General features: G+C 43.0%; 1 protein-coding gene across 2 annotated transcripts; it reads left to right on the top strand.

The window, feature by feature from the left end:
* The first annotated feature begins 3,459 nt into the window (after positions 1 to 3,459).
* LOC134927462 (isopentenyl-diphosphate Delta-isomerase 1-like) lies at positions 3,460 to 20,172 on the top strand. Of its 2 annotated transcripts, none has more exons than XM_063921940.1 (5): positions 3,460 to 3,857; positions 5,172 to 5,332; positions 15,347 to 15,439; positions 18,060 to 18,187; positions 19,607 to 20,172. In XM_063921940.1, exons 1-5 carry the CDS (start codon positions 3,727 to 3,729, stop codon positions 19,922 to 19,924), a joined length of 831 nt encoding a protein of 276 aa, XP_063778010.1. In that variant the 5' UTR covers positions 3,460 to 3,726; the 3' UTR covers positions 19,925 to 20,172. The 2 variants fall into 2 exon arrangements, with proteins under 2 accessions (XP_063778010.1, XP_063778009.1); XM_063921939.1 differs by having other exon boundaries at positions 5,169 to 5,332.
* Positions 20,173 to 21,309: the final 1,137 nt, after the last annotated feature.

The raw sequence follows: 21,309 nt of genomic DNA, 5'->3' as shown, positions 1-21,309 counted from the left end.
CCTTATTAGACTGTGGCTTAGACTGCTTCATTCTTGAGAATGGAGGTTTGCATGGCTCTGTTTTCTGCACTACATGCACATTAGCTTCCTTGTGTAACTTTTTGGCTTGAAATCTAGTTATTTCTGCAGATCTACACATAGTCACTGCCTTTTCTAGTGTTAGGTCTTGCTCTCTCAGCAATCTCTCTCTGAGTCCATTATCAGGTATTCTACAGACAATACGATCTCTAATCAGTGAATCCTTTAAATCACCAAACTTACAGGTTTTACTGAGTGATTGCAGCTCTGTAACATACTGATCAAATCCATCTACAGACTTCTGATCACATGTGAAAAACTTATATCTTTCATATGTCACATTTTTCCTTGGCACATTCTGCCCCTCAGCAAACTGAAAACTATTATAAATGTCCAGCACATCCTCTCATATCACATGGAGGAAAATGGATGCCTTAGTTTTGTCAGTCTCTGAATCAGCTCCACGTGCAGCAAGATATATATTAAACATTTGCTTAAATCTTTCCCAGTTTTCAGACAAGTTACCAGACATCAGCATGCCGGTTGGAGGAGCTAGTTTATCCATGGTTACTCACTGTTTGAAGATAGGAGCACACGGCAGGCTTTGCAGACACAGAGTATCTCAGCCACAGACTTCTGCAAGATTCTTTCACACTCTGAGAGCACTAGCAGTCCAAGTTAAACTTCTTCTGACACCATGTTTTGTTCATACGTTTGTAAATCCAGTCATCAGGACACAGACATGTGAGTTCACTGCTGTGCTGTTTATTCCCTCCAACTCCAGGCACACTGCACACTGGACCACCCACTTCCCAGCATCCCCCTGGTCCCAGGGACCATCACTGAAGATTCAGGCTTACACATGTTAGTAAGGGAGTGTCTACAAATATTAAGCATTCTAATACACTAACATCTGTCAAAGTCGAAAAATATTGTAATACATATCCCTTGTACTAACCCCTCATGCACATGCACGCTGCTCGTGCACCCGGTCCCCCGTGCGTACACATTTCCGCAAGTTGCGTAAGAGACGCTCCGGCGACTCGTGCGAATGATATGTGTATTTATGGCGGAGTTTGTGAGCGTGTAGCGTGCGACTCGAACATAGCATATTTAACCCAAATAGTGCATTTTGTAGATATAGTTCCCTTAGATCATGTCAGCGAGTAATGTTAGTTTAAACAGTTCCTGGACGGAGAGATTCGTCTTTGCATGATAGGAAGGGTCAGATAAAGGCTGGTAGGTGATGTCTATAATCCAGCTGTAGGGTATTTTAAGAGTAACATTCCGGTGTTAGTTAGGAAAGGATCACTTGCTCCTGCGTATAGTTATGTACAAAAGTAGATTATGAACATTAACTGTATTTGCTGTAAATTACACATGCGGCGGGAATCAAGAGGATACCTCCCACCAGAGCAGTTGGGAAAGGACATCGCCTACCTGTTCAAATCCACCTATGACCTTTGCTGTAATGTAAGGACACATCCCTGTGTCCAATGAACAATGAGATTACAGTGACCATTGTATTGTGAATGTATGTTGTGTATAAAAAGACTACTGTTGCCTGGCCAGGACTCAAGACTCTGAAGGCTTTCTCCCTGATAGCTGAGGACTGGTCCAGGACGCGCTTGCGAACGATTCCCCACGTATGTATATTCTCTGTAGCCATTATTCTCACTTATTCTGTTTAGATTTCCTTGTTAGCCTGTAGTGTATAACTTGTATCTGTTTACCCCTTTTCTCTGAATAATCCACTGCGGTGTTAGAGCCCAGTGGTTTACCACAAACCGGTGCTGTGTTTTCACTTTCCTGCAAAGGGCTTTCTTAGCGTCTTAATCGGTATAAGGTGTATAAACATTGTTAAGGTTTTAAGGTATCACATTGTTGCAGTACTAGGCTGCTAAGGTTTAAAGTATAAGCACATCCTTACACTGTTTCATTACTTAAGGTTTACTGTATATCACTCTGTGTGCGTCCGCGCCGCGTGTACGTTGTACCCACGGCACGGCGTCTGATACGCTAAGAGCGTATCAATACGGTACTCAGTACGCCAATAGCGTGCTTAGTACGAAGCTTGAATCCGTGTGCGTACGTGCCGCTCGTGCGTCGCGCCCACGGCACAGCGTCTGATACGCTAAGTGCGTATCCATACGGTACTCAGTACGCATATAGCGTACTTAGTATGTAGTGTGTGTAATAAGTCTAGCGGCCATAGCGGCTCCACAGTAATAGCGAGTCTAGCGGTACAGCTAAGATAATAATTGACATTATCACATCACAACACCCAATGAAAAGTCTTTAGAGTGCCCATGTCTCCTGCGGATCCCGTCTATACCCCATGGTCTTGATGTCGTCCCCAGCATCCTCTAGGACGTATGAGAAATATATATATATAGAAAAATATATATACTATATAGTGCCCTTCATGCCCCAGTCCGACACTGTACATATGCCTCTAGTTCAGACCATGGGACCCCTGGGCAATCAGTTTCACTATCCACAAGGACCTCTAATGGGAATAGTAACCCGTGGTGTGCAAAGCAAGCCTGCAAGGATACACTTTTTAAAATTCTGAACAACTGGCCCCATTTTGGCAAGACAGTTCCATTTTTCATGGCCTGTCCCGCCGTCCCACCCGTGGGTCGCAGTGACCCACGGTGGGGAGGGGGCAGTGTGGAGATCCCCCGTCACTCGCCGTTCTGAGCAGAGCAGCGGTGAATAGATGCTGTGCACATGCACACAGCGTCTATTCCCCGGCAGAGAGGACAGGGGTCAAGGCCAGCAGCTCACTAAGCGCTGTCCATACCCCCATAGTGATGAAAACTGGTGAGGTCACGCCCCTAATATTGGCTGCACGCCTTTGTCGTGCGAAGATGTCCCTCTTTAAGGGACAGAGAAGTTGGCAGGTATGTGTAGGAAATGAAGTTACTGTACATTAAGAATGGCCATCAGCCATCGATGTGTCAAGATTGTTGGTGTAAGGTCGATGTTTAATAGCTTTACCATCGATAGTGTATAACCAGATGGTTATACACCATCGATGGTAGAAGTGTGTCTGATTTTTTTTTTTTTTATCCACGTTTACTGGGCTGCTGTTGCTTGCACAGGGCTGCTATGGCTAGGTTGTAAAGCCGGAAATGCCAGCTCTTTCAGAAACTGAGCTGTCAAGCACAGATCAGCACCGCTCCTGGTACTCACACACAAGAGCCAGCTGCCTCGCATGTGCATAAACACCGCTGGTGAAACCCATCAATGGAATATGCAGTTATGCACATAGTTGCGGTCATCGATGGCTCGTGTAATCTGAGCCATCGATGGAGGTAACGCCGATGCCACCTACAGGTCACATCACACTGGAGGGGGGCATGTGTATTACTATCCAGCAGCCACATGCGGGCGGAGCCAACTATGTAACGCGCGATGCCTGTGGGCGGACGCGAGAACACGCGCGTGACGCAGTGACAGAGGCGCTGGCTCTTTTTACGAGGTGCCCGATCTACGTAGCTTTCTGCTTCCCCCGATTCGTAGCTTTTTCTAACCCCTCCCCCTGTTATTTTCCGTTCGGCTTTACGGCTCCGTAAACGTCACCGAGGATCTGATCCCCGAGTACTAATTGCTGCGGGTAGCTCCAGTGCTAGTGAGTGCGCCTGACAGACGGTGATCAGCAGATGGTGCCACGCGGCGGTGCGGGCCTCTGATTGGCTGGACATGTTGCGCCGCGCGTTAGGGGCGGTGACGGTGGGCGGAGTTCGCCTCTTACTGGGGTCGGCAGCAGCAGCCACTAAGAGTCGGGTGTCTTCAGTGACAGTGAGATTGTGGAGCGCCCAGTTCTACAGCAGGTGAGCGGGGGCCCTCAGGTTGCTGGCCGTGCATGCTGAAGCATCTATCCGGGAACCTGCGGGTGTAAGGCTGGGCCACGGGACAGGAAAGTGCAGAGAGGTGGCTGCATGGGAGTGGAAACTGCGATTCTTCTATACTGTTAGCTATTGTACTCTGTTATCTGCCCCTCAGTTTCGGGTAAGGTGCAATGGTAGCGTCTAGATTCTCTTCGTGCAGGTGCAATGTGTGGGCATGCGGTTGGCAAAGATCCGCTCCAGGAAGGGCAACTAGATGCTACCGTGGGGCATACTGATGAATGGGAGTGTGAGTAGGAACTGATGATGCCCTTTCCCTCTCACCATCATGTACACTTGCTGTTTCATACAACCGGGGATCCTGTTCCTGAGGGCTGTGACCTTCCAAAGTGTTGTCTGTTCCCAGTACAGCTCCCTGCTTCACACTTACTTCCCATTGCAGTCACTAGGGCTGATGTAAATGAAGAATGGCCAGTTTGTAATCATCGTATTTAATCCCAGGTAACTGCAATAGGGAAATAAATTGGAAATTCAGCAATAGATTATTTTGTATAGGGTGGAAGGGGTCCTGTGAGGGTTCAGCCTTTTCATGTTGCAGCACTCCCTAGTAATAAGATTGCAGAATCTGTGCATATATGACTGCTGATCTTATTGCCGTTATCTTTCCCTTGTATTTTGGATTTGGTGGGCAGCCTATAAGCCATATAAGTTGCTCTAATAACATTTATTGTCAGTTGTCACATGTAACGGAGAACTTGTAAATCACAGTGGGCAAAAACGGTGGGCGATGTATCAGACCTTTGAGAGAGATAAAGTGGCAACGTTTCCCATAGTAATCAATCATCTGTTAACTGTCATTTTATATGGGCAACTTCTCAATTTTATCTCTCTAAGGTTTGGTACATCTCCTTCACAGGGGTCGATTCAAATCAGAGCGAATTGAATGCACTGGGAAGAAGCTCCCAAATGTTATCCCCAAGTAGAGGATTTCTTCTTGCACCCCTCCGGTGGTGTAAACAGAAATCCAACAAAAGTAGGTCTGCGAGGCTGTGTTGTGCCCTAATGTGTCTCAGACAGCATCACGGCAAGGCACTTTAGTCGGAGAATGCCCATTCTTGCTACTAAACACCCTGGTTAATCCGCGAGTACGGGCATTCTCTGACATAGCCTCACGCTGAATTGAATAGCTCCGGGTGCTCCTTCCCTTTGCTATTCAATTTGCTCTGCATTGAATAGAACCCATAGTCATGTTAACACTGTAGTATGTCTGTAAGTAAACCTATGTGGTGTTTTCAGCAGCAAGCAGACGGTTGCAGCCATGCCCGAAGTAGACACAGACCTGCTGGATGAGAAGCAGGTTCAGCTGCTGTCAGAGATGTGTATTCTTATTAATGAGGATGACAAAAAGATTGGTGCAGACACAAAGAAAAACTGTCATCTCAATGCAAACATTGACAAAGGTAAGATCATTAACTCATTAGAAATGCACTTAATGTGTGGAACAGTTTCAGTTTTTTTGTTTTTGTTTTGGAGGGGGGGACGACACCACATCACCAGCTGCATTTTACTAACCCATTGTTTCCTAAACTCCATCCTCAAGACACCCTGAAGCTGGATACACACTGTAAAGGCCAGTACTCACTGGCCGATGCAGGAGAGATGTGTGCTGAGCGTGCGGGGGGGGGGGAGACGGGGGGGCCGCTCATCTCACCCAGCGGGTGAAATGAGCGACCCGCTAGATTGGCCTGCACAGCAGGCCAATCTAGCACCAGCGATGCGCGGGGCTGCGCATCGCTATAGCTGTTGAAGATGCACACGGAGCGATCAGGCTTAAAACCTAAGCAGTCTAGTCAGATTGCTTAGATTTTAAGCAGTGATCGCTCCGTGAGTACCCCCTTAAGATTGTCTGTCTAATCTGGCTGGTTGGAACGAAAATCTGGTAATGTCTGGGAGCAAAAGACAATTTGCTTCGAAACACTGGAAAACGAACAAAAGTGGTCATTCAGACAAATTGGTTAAATCAATTTGATTTAACCAATTTATTCGAACAACAGTGTTTGTCCATTTCTGGATTTTGGAAGCAGTGATTGTCATTTGCTCCCGTACATTACTAGGTTTTCATTCCAACCAGCAAGATTGAACAGTTTTTTTTTTTTTTGTTTTTTTGTTTTTTTTTGAGTTTCAGTAGGTACACAAATGAGAGCATATGATGGAGAAGAAGGCAAGATAAATAGCTGTACTAGCTTGAAAAATGTGTTGAACAAAATAATGTATGTGCAAACAGCACATAACAATTCTTTTAAAAGTCATCCTAAAACACCTGACTGCCCTGGGGGTCATTGCCTACATTGCATATAGTACAGCCTGTAGTATAATTGCTTAAATCCTGTTTCTAATGGCATGATTAGATATTAGAATGTGACCACTTTGCCCACATGCCAGTCAACAATCCCTGACATTCCCAGTTCGCTGCCTGTGTAAATACCGTGTTGTAGAATGGAACACTCGCATATTATTATTGTTGTGTAACGGAGTCTAAATAATCAATAAAGATTCCCCATTTCGCGTAGGATTTCTCCACTCTTCAATATTTGGAAAAATGGCATGTCTCTCAAAGTACATAACTTCTAAAAGATCTCTCGTTGCTGCAGTAACAGAGGGAGGGTAGCGAGATGTCCATTTTTGAAGTATAGCTTTCTGAGCGTTGGTTGAGACCACTGTGAGAAAAGGTAACAAGCAAAACTAGGCCTAGGGAAATCCAAGGGTCAAAGTTACAAACAACCCCAAAAAATGGGGGATTTAGGCAAGAATTTCCCTACTATCGAGTCAATATATCACAAAACCTTATTCCAAAAATGATACATTTAACTACAGGACTAAAAAAAAGTTAGTGAAAGAAGCATTATCGTGTTTACGTATCCTTTATCGGCCAGTATAAATTGTCGCCTTTGCGAAGGAGTAATATGTGCAAGTAGTTTAATATGTACATCTTGTAGTGATGATGTATGTAACGAGGAAAGTGTGGTAGGGAAATAATTTAGATAAATACCATTACAGGTTGAGTATCCCATATCCAAATATTCCGAAATACGGAATATTCCGAAATACGGAGTTTTTTGAGTGAGATAGTGAAACCTTTGTTTTTTGATGGCTCAATGTACACAAACTTTGTTTAATACACAGTTATTAAAAATATTGTATTAAATGACCCTCAGGCTGTGTGTATAAGGTGTATATGAAACATAAATGAATTGTGTGAATGTAGACACACTTTGTTTAATGCACAAAGTTATAAAAAATATTGGCTAAAATTGACTTCAGGCTGTGTGTATAAGGTGTATATGTAACATAAATGCATTCTGTGCTTAGATTTAGGTCCCATCACCATGATATCTCATTATGGTATGCAATTATTCCAAAATACGGAAAAATCCCATATCCAAAATACCTCTGGTCCCAAGCATTTTGGATAAGGGAGACTCAACCTGTATCTGTATAAGCTGGCAGCAGAGTATGCCAGGCCTTATATGTCCTACACCTGTAATCGGAAGCAGTATTTCGGATCAGGTCTGCATATCATTTTACTTTATAAGGGTGTGAAGTGAGAAAATGTAGGAGACTCATTGAACGTATCGTCCGCACGCAGCAGCAGGGAATTTGAAGTATATACTACTTTATATAATAGCATAGTTGTAAGTACCTAAAAAAAAAAAAGGGAACTTGGTAAAGTCAATTGTGATAACTGTTAAAATGTAAACAGATTCAAGTTTATTCCTGTATTATTTACCTTTTATATCAATTGTATAGGTTACTTGGTATATAGATTCTAAGATATTTTACGTTAACATTCTTAAATTCTGAGCAGAGGAAGATAATAGAGCTTACACCCCCTATGGGAAGGGCCTCGGACTTATCAATATAACCAGCAAAGGAACTAAGTTGATGGATAGTATGGAAAATTGCAGCGACAGATTTCATGGTGAGAGATCATTTAACAATAGGTTGTCTGCAAACAGAGCCAATTTGCATTCAATATGCCCCATAGCGATACAATAAATTGTACATTAACGTAATTTAGTTGCCAGGGGTTCCAAGGACAGGGCAAATAGGGGTGTGAATGAGGGCAACCCTGATGGCTGCCTCTTTGTATATCAAACGATTGGACGTGGTAACCATTGGATAGAGTGTTCGGGCGGCCATACAGCTTTTGCAAAAGTAGTATAAAATGATTAGGGAATACAAAATGACCCAGGGTCTCAAAAAGATAGTGCCATGTCACCATATCAAATGCTTCGTCAGCATTGAGTGATAAAAGAACTATGGGTTTTGAGGTGTTGTATGAGGACTTTGCAAAGAGTAATAACAGATTTTCACCCCCATATGAAACCTGTCTGGTCGTCGTGGACGATGGTGGACATGATGTATTTGAATTTGTCTGACCATATTTTGGTATGGTTTTTATAGTTCATATTTAATAATGAAGTTAGCCTATATGAGGCTGTGTATTCAGGGTCTTTTCCCGGTTTGGGCAACACTTTTATCAGAGCCGCATTGAAATACATGTGTATGGAATTCACCGAATGAAGGGCATTATAAAAGTCAGCAGTTCTACAACTGAGTCCACTAAAATGTGGTTAAATTCTCCACTAAGGCTATCTTGCCCAGATGCTTTTAGATTTAAGAGAACTAATAGCAGTCCAGACCTCTTCTTGTGTAATTGGCATTACTAAAGAGTGTGCCTTCTCTGGAGTAATAATGGGAGTGGAAATAGCGTCCCAAAAATCTGACTTGTCAGGTACATGAATGTCCGTCGACACCTGAAGGACATGAGGACCATTTTTAACAAGGGTGTTCCGATCAACAACATTATTAGGTACGGTCAGGCTCTTGATAAGGTTGGAAAGTAGTCTACCCAATTTATTACCATAGCGATAAAACCGGTATCTTGCTTGTCCCGCTCATTTAGCGGTGGCTTGGGCTATCATATGCTTTACGTTGAAAAATGTGTAATTTACATTGAAGGGTGGGCGTTTCTTTTAAGGCGGAAAAGGCCAGATCAAGGGTTATCTTAGCCTCTGAGTAAGCTTGAGAAGCATTTTTATTAAAATTTGCGGCATTGGAAATGTAACGGCCTTTTAAGTTCGGTTTTGACTGTTTGTCCATACAGAAGTGGATTAGATTTATATTCAGCGTTATGTCCATAGTATGACATCTCAGATCTTGTGTGAAGTTACTAACTGTGTAGGTAACCTCTAATGTCTTTGGGAACCCGAACAGCTACATTCCTAAAAACTAACCACATCATGGCATGATCAGAAAATTAAATTGACTCAATATGGTGTGAGGAGATGTGGATAGAGGTGTCCTCTCCTGGGGTAGATGGGCACCTCCAAACACACAGCAGTCAAGAAAACAACACACGAGTCCAAGGATAATGTGCAATTTTGCCGTGGATAGTTTTATTGTGCATTACATTAAACAAAACATCAAAATATGTCCTAGCCCATCTGGGCATTAACTAAACCTACCAGATTCCCCCTCTCATGGTGATAGGACCAAATGCCTCTACCACAAACACAGGCATATGCACAGTACTCGGTTATTAAATCAGAGGGCCTTATTCAGGTTGGATCGTATCAGAGATCCAAGCCGCAGTTGCCCAATAATCGGGAAACTGCGCAGGTGTAGAGCCCTGCGTAGAATAGGTTCTGTGAACGCCTCTGCCTGAGTGACAGGCAGAGGCGTTTGCCGGGAAGGGGTGGAGGCAGCCGGTGTTGTGGAAACCGGGAGCACGTCTCCCCTGGTTTCCAAGAGTGGAGAGGCCAAGGACTACGATGCTGTTAATTTCTTTAGCGTTGCTAGACTGTCTGCGACTGCAAGTCTGAGTAAGGTAAGACTTACTCGGACTGCAGTCGCAGATGAATATATCCCGAACTGCTATGCACCTCCTGCATTTGCATTGCTACGGTCGTAATGCAAAACTGCTAAGAGCATGTCAGGAATCAGCATTCAGGGATGTCTCACTTAGCGGCGCGCAGCCCTCCGGAGGTCACGGCCCCAGTTTGCGGCTGTATGAACATCCTGTCTGCAGAGCGCAGTATCCACTGTCGTGGTGAACCCCTGATGTCCATTCTGCGGGTGCCCTCCTGTGTGCCGGCCATATGTTCAGCATGGGCGCCGCTATGACACTTGCGGTCAGCTGACTGGAGAGCACCCTATCCTGCGCTGTGTTTGCTCACATGATCCAAGTATCCAATGACTGCCGACCAGGGGGTATAAGTCCAAAGCATCGGCTCAGTCTCACCGCCTTGGACAATGCGTTGCATTGCTGCATAGCGTCTCCTGGTTCCAGTCTTCAGTCTCCTGTTTCCAGCGATCTTCTTCTATTTCTGGCATCTTCAGTGATCTCCCGGTTCCAGTATTCTTGTGGAACTACAGGTCCCAGCTATTTACTTCAGCTCCAACTTCTGCTACAGTCAGCCTCCACCTTTTGCAGTAAGAGACTTTCTTCAGGTGCTATTCATTATCTTCACCTGTGTATGGTTAACTTGCATTCAGCATTGTGCTATGGCATCTGGCACTTAAAACAACCACTCTATATGTTTCAAGTTGTCTCCTGCTTAACCTTGCTTGGTTGTGGACTTTGCATAACAAACTGACTGTGTGAAGTATCGTTGCTGGTTCCCAGACCAACTGTGGGAGTGATCACTATCTGATTGCTATACTGGTTTCCAGACTAGTTCATTGCCTGTATTTCATTGCCTAATTACTCTACTGGTTTCCAGACCAGATAAATACCTGTGACTGTTTATTCATCGTTGTCAGCATTTCTTGTACCATCCATCTCAAAGTTATCATCTGCTTCAATTATTGTACATACTCGTGAGCATTTAATAAACATCATTGTGCACATGCGCAGGAATCTCTTACAGCTTCCTCTGCCACTAGTGCCTCCTTCGGGGACAGACATAACTACAGATCTGACAGAGCAGCTTTGCAAGTACAGTCATAATGTAAACCTGCTAGTGGTTTTCAAAATAGGAATACTTTATACTTTATAGAAATGTTTAAAACACGTGTATACCTATTGGAAAAGTCACAGGAAGTGACGAAACGCGTTTGGGTCTCCGTTGTAGAAACTGGGGAGGACTGCTGAGATCACGGACATAGCTCCAGCACCAGTATCTGAGGAGCTTTTGCTCCGTGCGGGCTCTAGTTCAAAATGACCCCCCCCCCGCAGCCCGTGGAGTGAGGAAGGCAGCAGCCGAAATAACGGAGGACGTTCGGCTTTAAGTACTGTGACCCACAGGGCTCCGGCATTGTTCGCCACCGGGAAAAGAATCTAATCCTCTGGATGCGGGCAGAGCGGCTACACACACACACTGGTGTGAAAAGAACATACTCTGTATCTGGTGCTAAGAGTATTAATACAGCTGGTCACACAAAAAATGTCTTCTAGCCAACTGTACACTGACTGTATATAATCTTCTTCCCAGCCAGATGGTTACAGAGTTTAGTTACTAGGTCTCTGGACTCAATTAATACAATAGTGACTTTTATGAGAAAGTGGTTCACAGCTGCAACTCGTTTTCTTTTAATAGTATATTCTACAAATCTACATCAGAATTACAAACCGGACGAGTGTGAGATAGTAGATGTAATTTCTTACTTTATTTTCTGCAGCAGGTTACATTGGTTTCCGAAACATCGGGTTGTAGAGTGGGTCTTGACCCAGAGCCACCAACAGGCTAAAGCTTTAGGCTGTCCCAGGATGCATTGGGTCCTCTTTCTTGCAATTACGATCAACCTGAATAAGGCCCAGTGTCTCATAACGGGCCTGCTGCCTGTTTCCCCAGCTAGTGAGACCCTGAGCAAAGCCCTAACCCAGCTAATATCAGCCTCTTATAGGTGCAGTCACTAATTAGCCTACTCTCCGGCTGAAAGAATAAAAACATGAAAGGGGCTTTATGGGTAGAGTCCTCCATTTTCTCAATCCTGTACTCCCAGGACCCCTTATCTGGCTTTTAGTAAAAGCCCAAATAGACATTTCCTGTGGGTTTAAATCACGTAGGTCAAAAACCTGGGACAAACATATCTTCCCTTTTTCACTTATCCATTGTGATAAAATCACTGGTAATCACAAATTACTGGAGTAAATCTGGATAAAACCAGTAAGTACAAAGTGTAGTTTGTAGTATGGGGTTCCTTACACTCCAGAGATAGATTAGTGCCAATTGTTCACAAAGATATTATTCAAGTTTTGCCAATCTAGAACATTAGAGGCAAGAAGACTAATGTTGTCACGTAGTATCATGCCTTTTATATAGGTATATAATTTAGTGACCAAATGGAGAAATAACTTTTTGTAGTATTTGGAAGGAGAATATAAATGACCATAAAGTTAGCCGTCTGCCTCTAATAGTGGCATCAGCAATGACATAACTGCCCTGAGGATCTACAATCTGCAAATGTATAGTAAATTGGAGATTATATTTAATAAGTATGGCCACTCCTCTGGATCTAGACTTAAAAAGAGCACAGGAAAATAATTTATAACCCAATGTGCCTAGCTTGTCATGTTCATTATCTGATAAGTGTCTCCTGTAAGAGAGCGACTGAAACCCCAGTTTTCTTCAAACGTGTAATACATTTTGCAGGGGGAGTTGATGTCCCCAACGTTGAAGGAGCAGTTTTAAATCGCCTGACATAACAAGTATGTTTGACACAAAATATCATGGAGGATCACATTTCTCATCAAGAAGAGGACAACAATACGATACCACAAGCATTAGAGCATAAACAATAAAAATAGCAGACCCCAGAGTAGTCTGGTACAGTACAGGTAAACAAAATATAATACAAAACCAAAATGTATGAAGTAGGAAAAGGAGGGGATTCATTCCTCTCAATATAATTTTGACAGGGGAAGGCAAAGCCACCAAAGTAAGCCCAGGTTTACTACTGCTTAGAGTGGGCATATACGTACATCCCAGCCAGTTAGGCCCCTATCAAACTGTAATAATTAAAGTAAAACTAAATCCATTTGGTACTCCCACAAAGTACATCAATATAAGTACTTTTTCTCAGTAACAGAAAATTAAAATTTGCCAGTTTCCCAGAAGACCCAGGGGTCTAGAGACACAATAAAAGTGTGTACCGCACATTCACAATAATAAACCTGAAAAATATGAAAAAAACAATTAAAAAAAAAAAAAGTGCATTGCTGCATGTCGTATGAGCAAATAAACAGAACTCCCCGGACCCACCATAGGCAGTCATCCTAAACTTGCAAAAAGAAAAAAGTTCACGTAGGGTGGAAGCACTGTAAAAGTCCAAGTTCACGAACATCAGAAAAGAAGCCGTAAATAGGCAATCCAAATAAAATCATAAAAACAGTCTCTTGGAGGTGTAACAGGAGTGGGGACGCCATTCCTAAATTTTTAAAGCTAGGTACACACTATACAATTAACTATCTAATCTGGCTGGATGGAATGATAATCAACCATTTGCTTCTAAACACTGGAAAATGAACACAAATGGTAATTCAGATACATTTGTTAAATCAAATGGCTTTTACCAATATGTCTGTTTTTGTCCATTTTCCAGTGTTTAGGAGCAAATGCTCAATTATCACTCCCATACATTACCAGGTTTTTATTCCAACCAGGCAGATAATTGTATAGTGTATGCACTGGCAATCGGCGATATAGCGTTGATTGCTAAATAAAGGAGGTCGCCCTGTGTGTACCCGGCATAAGAGTTGGTTGTAGCAGAACTATCTTCAACCTCAACTTGTCCTGATTCCCACATTAAATAATACTTAAATGTATAAGTCCTCCAGAGATCCACTTTTTGAGTGTAGTTTTAGCACCAAAAAAAATCAGTGCTTAGGCACTCCTTTAAATTGGCTCTGGTAAGACCCAGACAATATGCCCTCTCAACCACAAGTGGGCCGCCGGCAGAGTCCGAAAGATGTAGTAGTTCAGGGAGGGTCATTGTGATAAATTTCAAGAAATCTGTTTTCTTTAACGGACTCTGGGAGGCCTACCAGACGTAAATTATTTCTCCTTGATCTATTTTCAAGATCTTTATGATTTAGGAGTTGTAAATTAGTCTTGTTTGCCTGCTTGAGTTGAGAGAGGTTGTGTGACAATTCACCTATGCGTTGCATATTAACTTGAACTTGCTTTGAGGATTGATTGGAGTAACTGCTCCTTCAATTGCCGCACAGCGAGGTAAACTTAGGTGCTTGAGCCTGAAGGAGAGGTTCCATTGTGAACAGTCCAGCTTTTAAAGATATCCATGGCTCCGCACAAATGGTTAAATCAAATTGACTGAGGTACTAATTAGGGAGGTAATTCAGATCTGATCGCTGCTGTGTGTTTTTCGCACAGCGGGTGATCAGATCTGAACTGCGTATGCACCGGCACGTCGCACAACAGCGACTGGCATCGGCGCCTAGCGACAGGATGGTGCGAAAAATCCAAACGCACAGGTGTTCGCAAGGTGGGAAGAGGCCATTTGTGGGTGGCAACTTAACATTTTCCAGGACTTTACGGAAAAATGCAGGCGGAATCAGGCGTTTTGAAGGGGGGTGTCTGACGTCTGCTCTGGCCTCGATCAGCAGGATTACATTGCAGCGGCTGAGTAAGTCCTGGGCTGCGCAGAGACTGCACAAACTGATTTTTGTGCAGCTCTGCAAAAGAAGCGATCGCCCACTTGCACAGGCTTTTCCCCTCCCCCTATAGGCGGCGACTGTGTGATCGTGGGGCAGCAAAAAACGCAGCCCAGCAATCAAATCTGAATTACCCCCTAAGTCACCTATGGCCAAGCAGTGGATGTACTTAAAACCTGAACATTTAGGGTGCCTTGAGGACTGAGTTTTCTGTTAGTTGAACTAACAGATTTCTCCTGATACACCCCTCCCTTCTGCAGCTAACCATAACTTCAGTTAAATCAAATATATTTAGGTTTAAAATATTTAATTTTGTGGGCATTCGAGAAAAATAGCACGCATACATTTACTGACTTTCTAGCTTTATGCAACCTGACACAGCCTGAAAACTTAATTGCCTAGTTCTCATTTGTGTGGGGATAGTAGGTAAAGGTGCTTCTGGCTTTATTCAAAGTGTGATATACCTTTAGGACCTATAATTCTTGTTTGTAACAGGGGACACTTCTCAAATGTGGTCCTCAAGGCACCCCAACAGTCCAGATTTTAAGTTTATCCATGCTTAGCCACATGTGACTTATTTAGCACCTCAGTCAATTTGGTTTAACCATCTGTGCAGAGCCATGGATATACCTAAAAACTGGACCGCTGGGGTGCCTTGAGAACCGCGTTTGAGAACCTCTTGTGTATGCATTGACCTCTCAAAGATCTCTAGAATAGTGTGACAAAACTTTGTTTTCCATGTTTAACTCTACCTTTTTTTAAAGTACATTTTTTGAATGCTCATTTGTTTTTATTACAGGTTTACTTCACCGAGCCTTCAGTGTCTTCTTATTTAATACTGAAAATAAACTGCTGTTACAGCAACGATCAGATGCAAAAATCACATTTCCAGGTTTGTTTAACTGGAATATTGAAATAAAGAAAATGTTTTGTCTGGTCTTTTCCCTCTATGCTAAGAATTCTCAGTTCTCTTCTTACCCAGGCAGTCTATATTTAATTGGCTAAACAATTTTTTTTGTGCAACTACTCTGCAATGACAAGACTGATCTGAATGGTTCAGGTGTGATGTAGATGTGTAGTAAGGTCGCAGAATTTTGGCAAGTGGCCAGGTTGTTGAGTAATAACACGACTGTGATTTTATCTCATAGAAAAAGCATTGAGTGGGGGACGCACACTTTTATTTTTTTTTTATTTTGTAATTTCATTTTTTTTAAATGTATTTTCTGGCTGCCCATGCTTCTAATGTAACTAAGTCGTTCTGAAGAGACTCCGCATTAATTTGCTGTATTCTTGCCCCGCTGCTAAGATTAAATGAATGCATTCACCGCAGACTCTTTTCTTGCTGGAGAAGGGAACCAGGCAGGGGTGCCCGTTGTCCCTTCTGTTATTTGCACTTGCCATAGAGCCATTAGTGTGCGCTATTGGGGCTCCCCCGCTATAAAAGGATTTCTGGTCGCCGGGCAGGAGGAAAAAAAAATCGTCCTTTATGCGGACTATATGATTTTATATTTAGCTGATATGTCAGGCTCCCTTCTCATGCGGTTTGGGTGGCGTTAGTGTAATATTACACTATCTCGTGAAAGTTATGTTTACCAAACGTAAATACCTGGGGAAATATGTTAAGATTTGGGGCTTCTGGCAGCAGAAATCCAGATTTTCTCACTATCCCCCTGCCTAACTTGTACTGTATGTTTGATTATTTGCAGCTTATCCTGTTTCTCATGCTGGTGCTGTCCTCACTCCATGTGTTCATATGACTCCCTACATGCATATGACTTCTTCTGTGGTTTTATTTATTTTTTTTTTTTTTTTTTTTTTCCCCGTTTTTGTTTGCTGGGTTTTGTATGTTATAAAATTTGAAAATTCAATAAAACATACTTAATTCAAAATATCAGGTACCGTCCTTTTCGGGTGGTTAAGTGTTAATTCATATTTGCCTGTGCATGGAACATTATTAAAGTACTGCTGGGACTCCCGATTCAGAACACTCTCAATTCATTGAATTCTGTTTTAAAAACATGGTGGTTTATGTATTAAGCAGTGAAAAAAGTTGGAGAAGTTGCCCATAGCAACAAATAAGCGTTGAGGAAGCATTTATCAAGTACACGCTATAAAATTATAGTAATAAGCTGATTGGTTGCTATGGGCAACTTCTCCACTCTTTACTTTGCTTTGATAGCCCCATGATCTGTTAGGCATTGAGTTGAAATTCCCTGGGTACGGACTCGTTGAGTCACCGATCGGGATGACCATCTATATGTTTACTGTCGATGGTGAACTGGCATGTGACCCTCGATGGTTATACAACTACTCAATGGATGACCATCGATGGTTAAACCGATGGTCATCCCTGTTGTTTTACTGACTAGCCCATGGAACCTGGGCTGGAGCTTCATTTGTGTCAGGGTGGGGCTTTCCTCTGTATCCAGGGAAAAAATAACAGTAGTAAAAAAAAAACATTGGGTATACAGATGCCATCAATGACAGGAAACCATCTGGTTCTCTCTCTCTGTCCCCCCCCTCCCCAATTAATGCCAAAAGTATTTGCCATTGGCCATAAACCATCGATGATTTGAAATCATTGATTGATGATACTATCCATTGTCACTGCTATTTTCTGGTGACTGTGCCAGGGCAAATTGAACTCTGATCAGGCTGACTCCCTTTCTGTATCTGGTAGGCTTACACTCTTACCATTAGGATTTCTTCTTTCGGTTCACTTTGCATGCTCATCTATGTGTTTTGGATTTATTTGTGTGTTGGTGGTGTTTGTTTTTAATTTTTTTATTTTAAAATTTAAATACGGTAATGCATGGGTGTTTCCTGTTCTACAGATGTAGCCGCGCTGATCTTACGCACAAACGGCCGCATCGTAATTACGATTAGCCGTGGCCCGTTCATTGGAGTGTACACACCATGCAATCTTATGGATCACAACTGTGTGTGCAGTGCATGTGCTCATTCGCAGACACTCTATTCACGGCAAATGAGTCACGTTTGCTGCATATAGAAGTTGAGCTGAGAACGGAGACACGTCTGTATATCAGGACTGCATACTTGCCTTTCTCTTAAAGCGAAATCACAGTCTAGACACAAGTTTGCAGAAAAAAAGTAAAGAAACCTTTACCTGCATGGCATAAAGAAATGTTCCAGTAAGCGTATGTATTTAGGGAACATTCACCACAAGAATATTGGAGTGCATAAGGCTGTGGATTGTTCTCACTTTGTTTATTCCATTACATTCAGTGGCTTTAATTTTTCGGATGTATTATACTATTTGACTTTATCATATTTTGCATGTATACAGTGCACTTTTGCTCTTTGAGGATCTTATTGATGGTAGCAAATGAACTTTATACTACAGACTTATGTTACAGGAGTTATACACACATTATAGATCACCATTGTTTTTTCAACGACAGAGTTCATTCTTGTTTTACCCGAGTATATGCTGTAGATCACAGCAGTGTTCCAGATAACAATTTTGTATTCATTCCTGTGTAATGGTCTAGGTTGTTACACAAACACTTGCTGCAGTCACCCACTCAACATCCCATTGGAAACAGAGGAAGATGCAATAGGGGTGCGGCGAGCGGCACAGAGACGTTTGAAAGCTGAGCTGGGAATTCCTATGGAGCAGGTAAAACTCACACTTGTACTGTAAGAGAATATTTAAACCTCTCCAAACAATAATGGAGTTATAAGGTAACAGCAGGAAATGTAATTATTTTACCCCAAACTTCTATCTCTCCAGCTAGTATAAGGTGGTATAATTGAAGAGGGCCAGGGCTTCTAATACATTACCATGTCTCTTAATGGATCATTTACTGTTTTACCCCTTTCACACTTAAGCCAAAATACCCAGGTTTTGCCAATGCGCATGCCTCGTCCCAGGCCTGCAAACATGTTTGGAACCAGGGTTATTCCCGGGATCCTATTGGCAGGCACAGTAGTGCTTGGGGATAACATCTCCAAGTGTCCACTGTCAGTCAGAAGACACGGGTCACTGGATGACACAGGTCTGGTGTGAACACAACAGCCAAGGATTACCCCCTTTTAGACATGGCTGCTGGAACTGGCTTAAGTTCTGAAACCACCCGTGTTCAGTGATCCAGGTCTGAGCTGTGGATTATGTGTGATAGGAGCAGTATTCAGCAATCCTATACGTGTAGCTGTGATGAACTCCTTAATCTTGCACCAATTTTAATCTTTCAACAAAAATAATAGTTTTGGAATTGCAGTAGGCCATATAAATGTATTAGTAATGGCTCACTTGTCAATGCCATCACATGCCCTCTGTTATATTTTGGGAAGAAGATGGGTTTCACTTTAGTAAGTAGTAGAATAAAAGTATAACTTGGATAGTTATGGCTGGTACTTGGGAGTTATTGCTGCAGATTTGGCTACTGTTTAGTACCTCCTCTTTAATATGCATATTAGAGTTCTACATTGAGTGTAATGTTTTACAAAGCTGAGCCATATTCTAGTATAGGTATCTGGTGTATTCTTACTATATTAATCTGCATATTGCAAGCGAAAAGTGAGGTAGGGTTATTTTAATTTGTGAACACTAATTTATATAGTACAATCATACTTTCTGTTGCTTTTATAGGGCCAAACACCATTATAAAACAAGGCTGGGTGATAAAGAAGAGCATGTGTTTGTTATTTTTGTGGAAAATGAATCCAGCGTAACTGTAACCTTTATTGGTTTTGGCATCTATCTAGAAAGTGTGTGGTCAAATCTTTCTCTTGATCAGTACATTAAAATTGATGGTTTTACTGTGCTTATGGATTATATTAGGAAGTAACTCTTGGTGGTTCATGCCTTATTGTGATCTGATGGAACAACTATAAACTGGGCAGGTATCCGGCTTATTTACCGCATTGTGTGTAAACCACTGCTGTACCTGTGAGCTGGCAGATAACCCACAGGTTACTGTTACAGCACTTCCCTGGAACAGGCTGATAATGCTCTGTGCTTATGTGACGTGGCTATGTCCACTTTCTTAGTGTAGTGGTGACCACTGAAAGCAAATTATGTCATTTTAACTTGCAGGTAACACCAGATGAACTTCACTATCTAACAAGGATCCATTACAAAGCTCAATCAGATGGCATCTGGGGCGAGCATGAAATAGACTACATCCTATTTGTACAAAAGGATGTTACACTTGATCCAGATCCTAATGAAATCAAAAGCCATTGCTATGTATCAAAAGAGGAACTGACTGCGTTACTAAAAAAGGCTAAACAAGGGGAGGTGAAGATCACACCGTGGTTCCAGCTCATTGCGGACACTTTTCTTTACAAGTGGTGGGACAACCTGGAGAATCTTAAGTCTTTTGAGGATCATAATGAAATCCATCGAATGTGAGCAGCACACTGTAGAGCCAGTACTGTATTGTAGTACTGTATTGCATGCAGTGACGCTACTGCTACAGGACCACTGAAATTTAGGATAGGGGAACAACATCTTTAATGTCTAAATTGCTCTCCTTTTTAGGCAGAAGATTAATGGTTATTGGGTACAAATAAGAGAAATTGAGTTTTAAACTTGAATTCACACTTTAATATAACAAAACTGTACAATTCTTGTTTAATAAATGTGTGCCATAATAACAATGTTTCTTGTTAAACCCTTATTCCCATTGGGTGGATCAAGGTTTTTTCTCTATCGTCCTAGTGGATGCTGGGGTTCCTGAAAGGACCATGGGGAATAGCGGCTCCGCAGGAGACAGGGCACAAAAAGTAAAGCTTTAGGATCAGGTGGTGTGCACTGGCTCCTCCCCCTATGACCCTCCTCCAAGCCTCAGTTAGGTTTTTGTGCCCGGCCGAGAAGGGTGCAATCTAGGTGGCTCTCCTAAAGAGCTGCTTAGAAAAGTTTAGCTTAGGTTTTTTATTTTACAGTGAGTCCTGCTGGCAACAGGATCACTGCATCGAGGGACTTAGGGGAGAAGAAGTGAACTCACCTGCGTGCAGGATGGATTGGCTTCTTTGGCTACTGGACATTAGCTCCAGAGGGACGATCACAGGTACAGCCTGGATGGTCACCGGAGCCTCGCCGCCGGCCCCCTTGCAGATGCTGAAAAGAGAAGAAGGTCCAGAATCGGCGGCAGAAGACTCCTCAGTCTTCTTAAGGTAGCGCACAGCACTGCAGCTGTGCGCCATTGCTCTCAGCACACTTCACACGGCAGTCACTGAGGGTGCAGGGCGCTGGGGGGGGGCGCCCTGGGCAGCAATGAAAATCCTTTTTTTGGCAAAAAATACCTCACATATAGCCTCCGGGGCTATATGGAGATATTTAACCCCTGCCAGAATCCATTTTTAAGCGGGAGACGAGCCCGCCGAAAAGGGGGCGGGGCCTATCTCCTCAGCACACAGCGCCATTTCCTCACACAGTTCCGCTGGTCAGGAAGGCTCCCAGGCTCTCCCCTGCACTGCACTACAGAAACAGGGTTAAATCAAGAGAGGGGGGGCAAAATTTGGCGAAATTGTGATTTTATAAAAGCAGCTATAAGGGAGCACTTATTATAAGGCTATCCCTGTAAAATATAGCGCTTTGGTGTGTGCTGGCAAACTCTCCCTCTGTCTCCCCAAGGGGCTAGTGGGGTCCTGTCCTCTATCAGAGCATTCCCTGTGTGTGTGTGCTATATGTCGGTACGTGTGTGTCGACATGTATGAGGACGATGTTGGTGAGGAGGCGGAGCAAATTGCCTGTAATGGTGATGTCACTCTCTAGGGAGTCGACACCGGAATGGA

Source organism: Pseudophryne corroboree, chromosome 5 (genome assembly GCF_028390025.1).
Source record: "Pseudophryne corroboree isolate aPseCor3 chromosome 5, aPseCor3.hap2, whole genome shotgun sequence".
In the NCBI taxonomy this organism is placed as follows: Eukaryota; Metazoa; Chordata; class Amphibia; order Anura; family Myobatrachidae; genus Pseudophryne; species Pseudophryne corroboree.
This window is presented reverse-complemented; position numbering and strand designations above follow the sequence as displayed.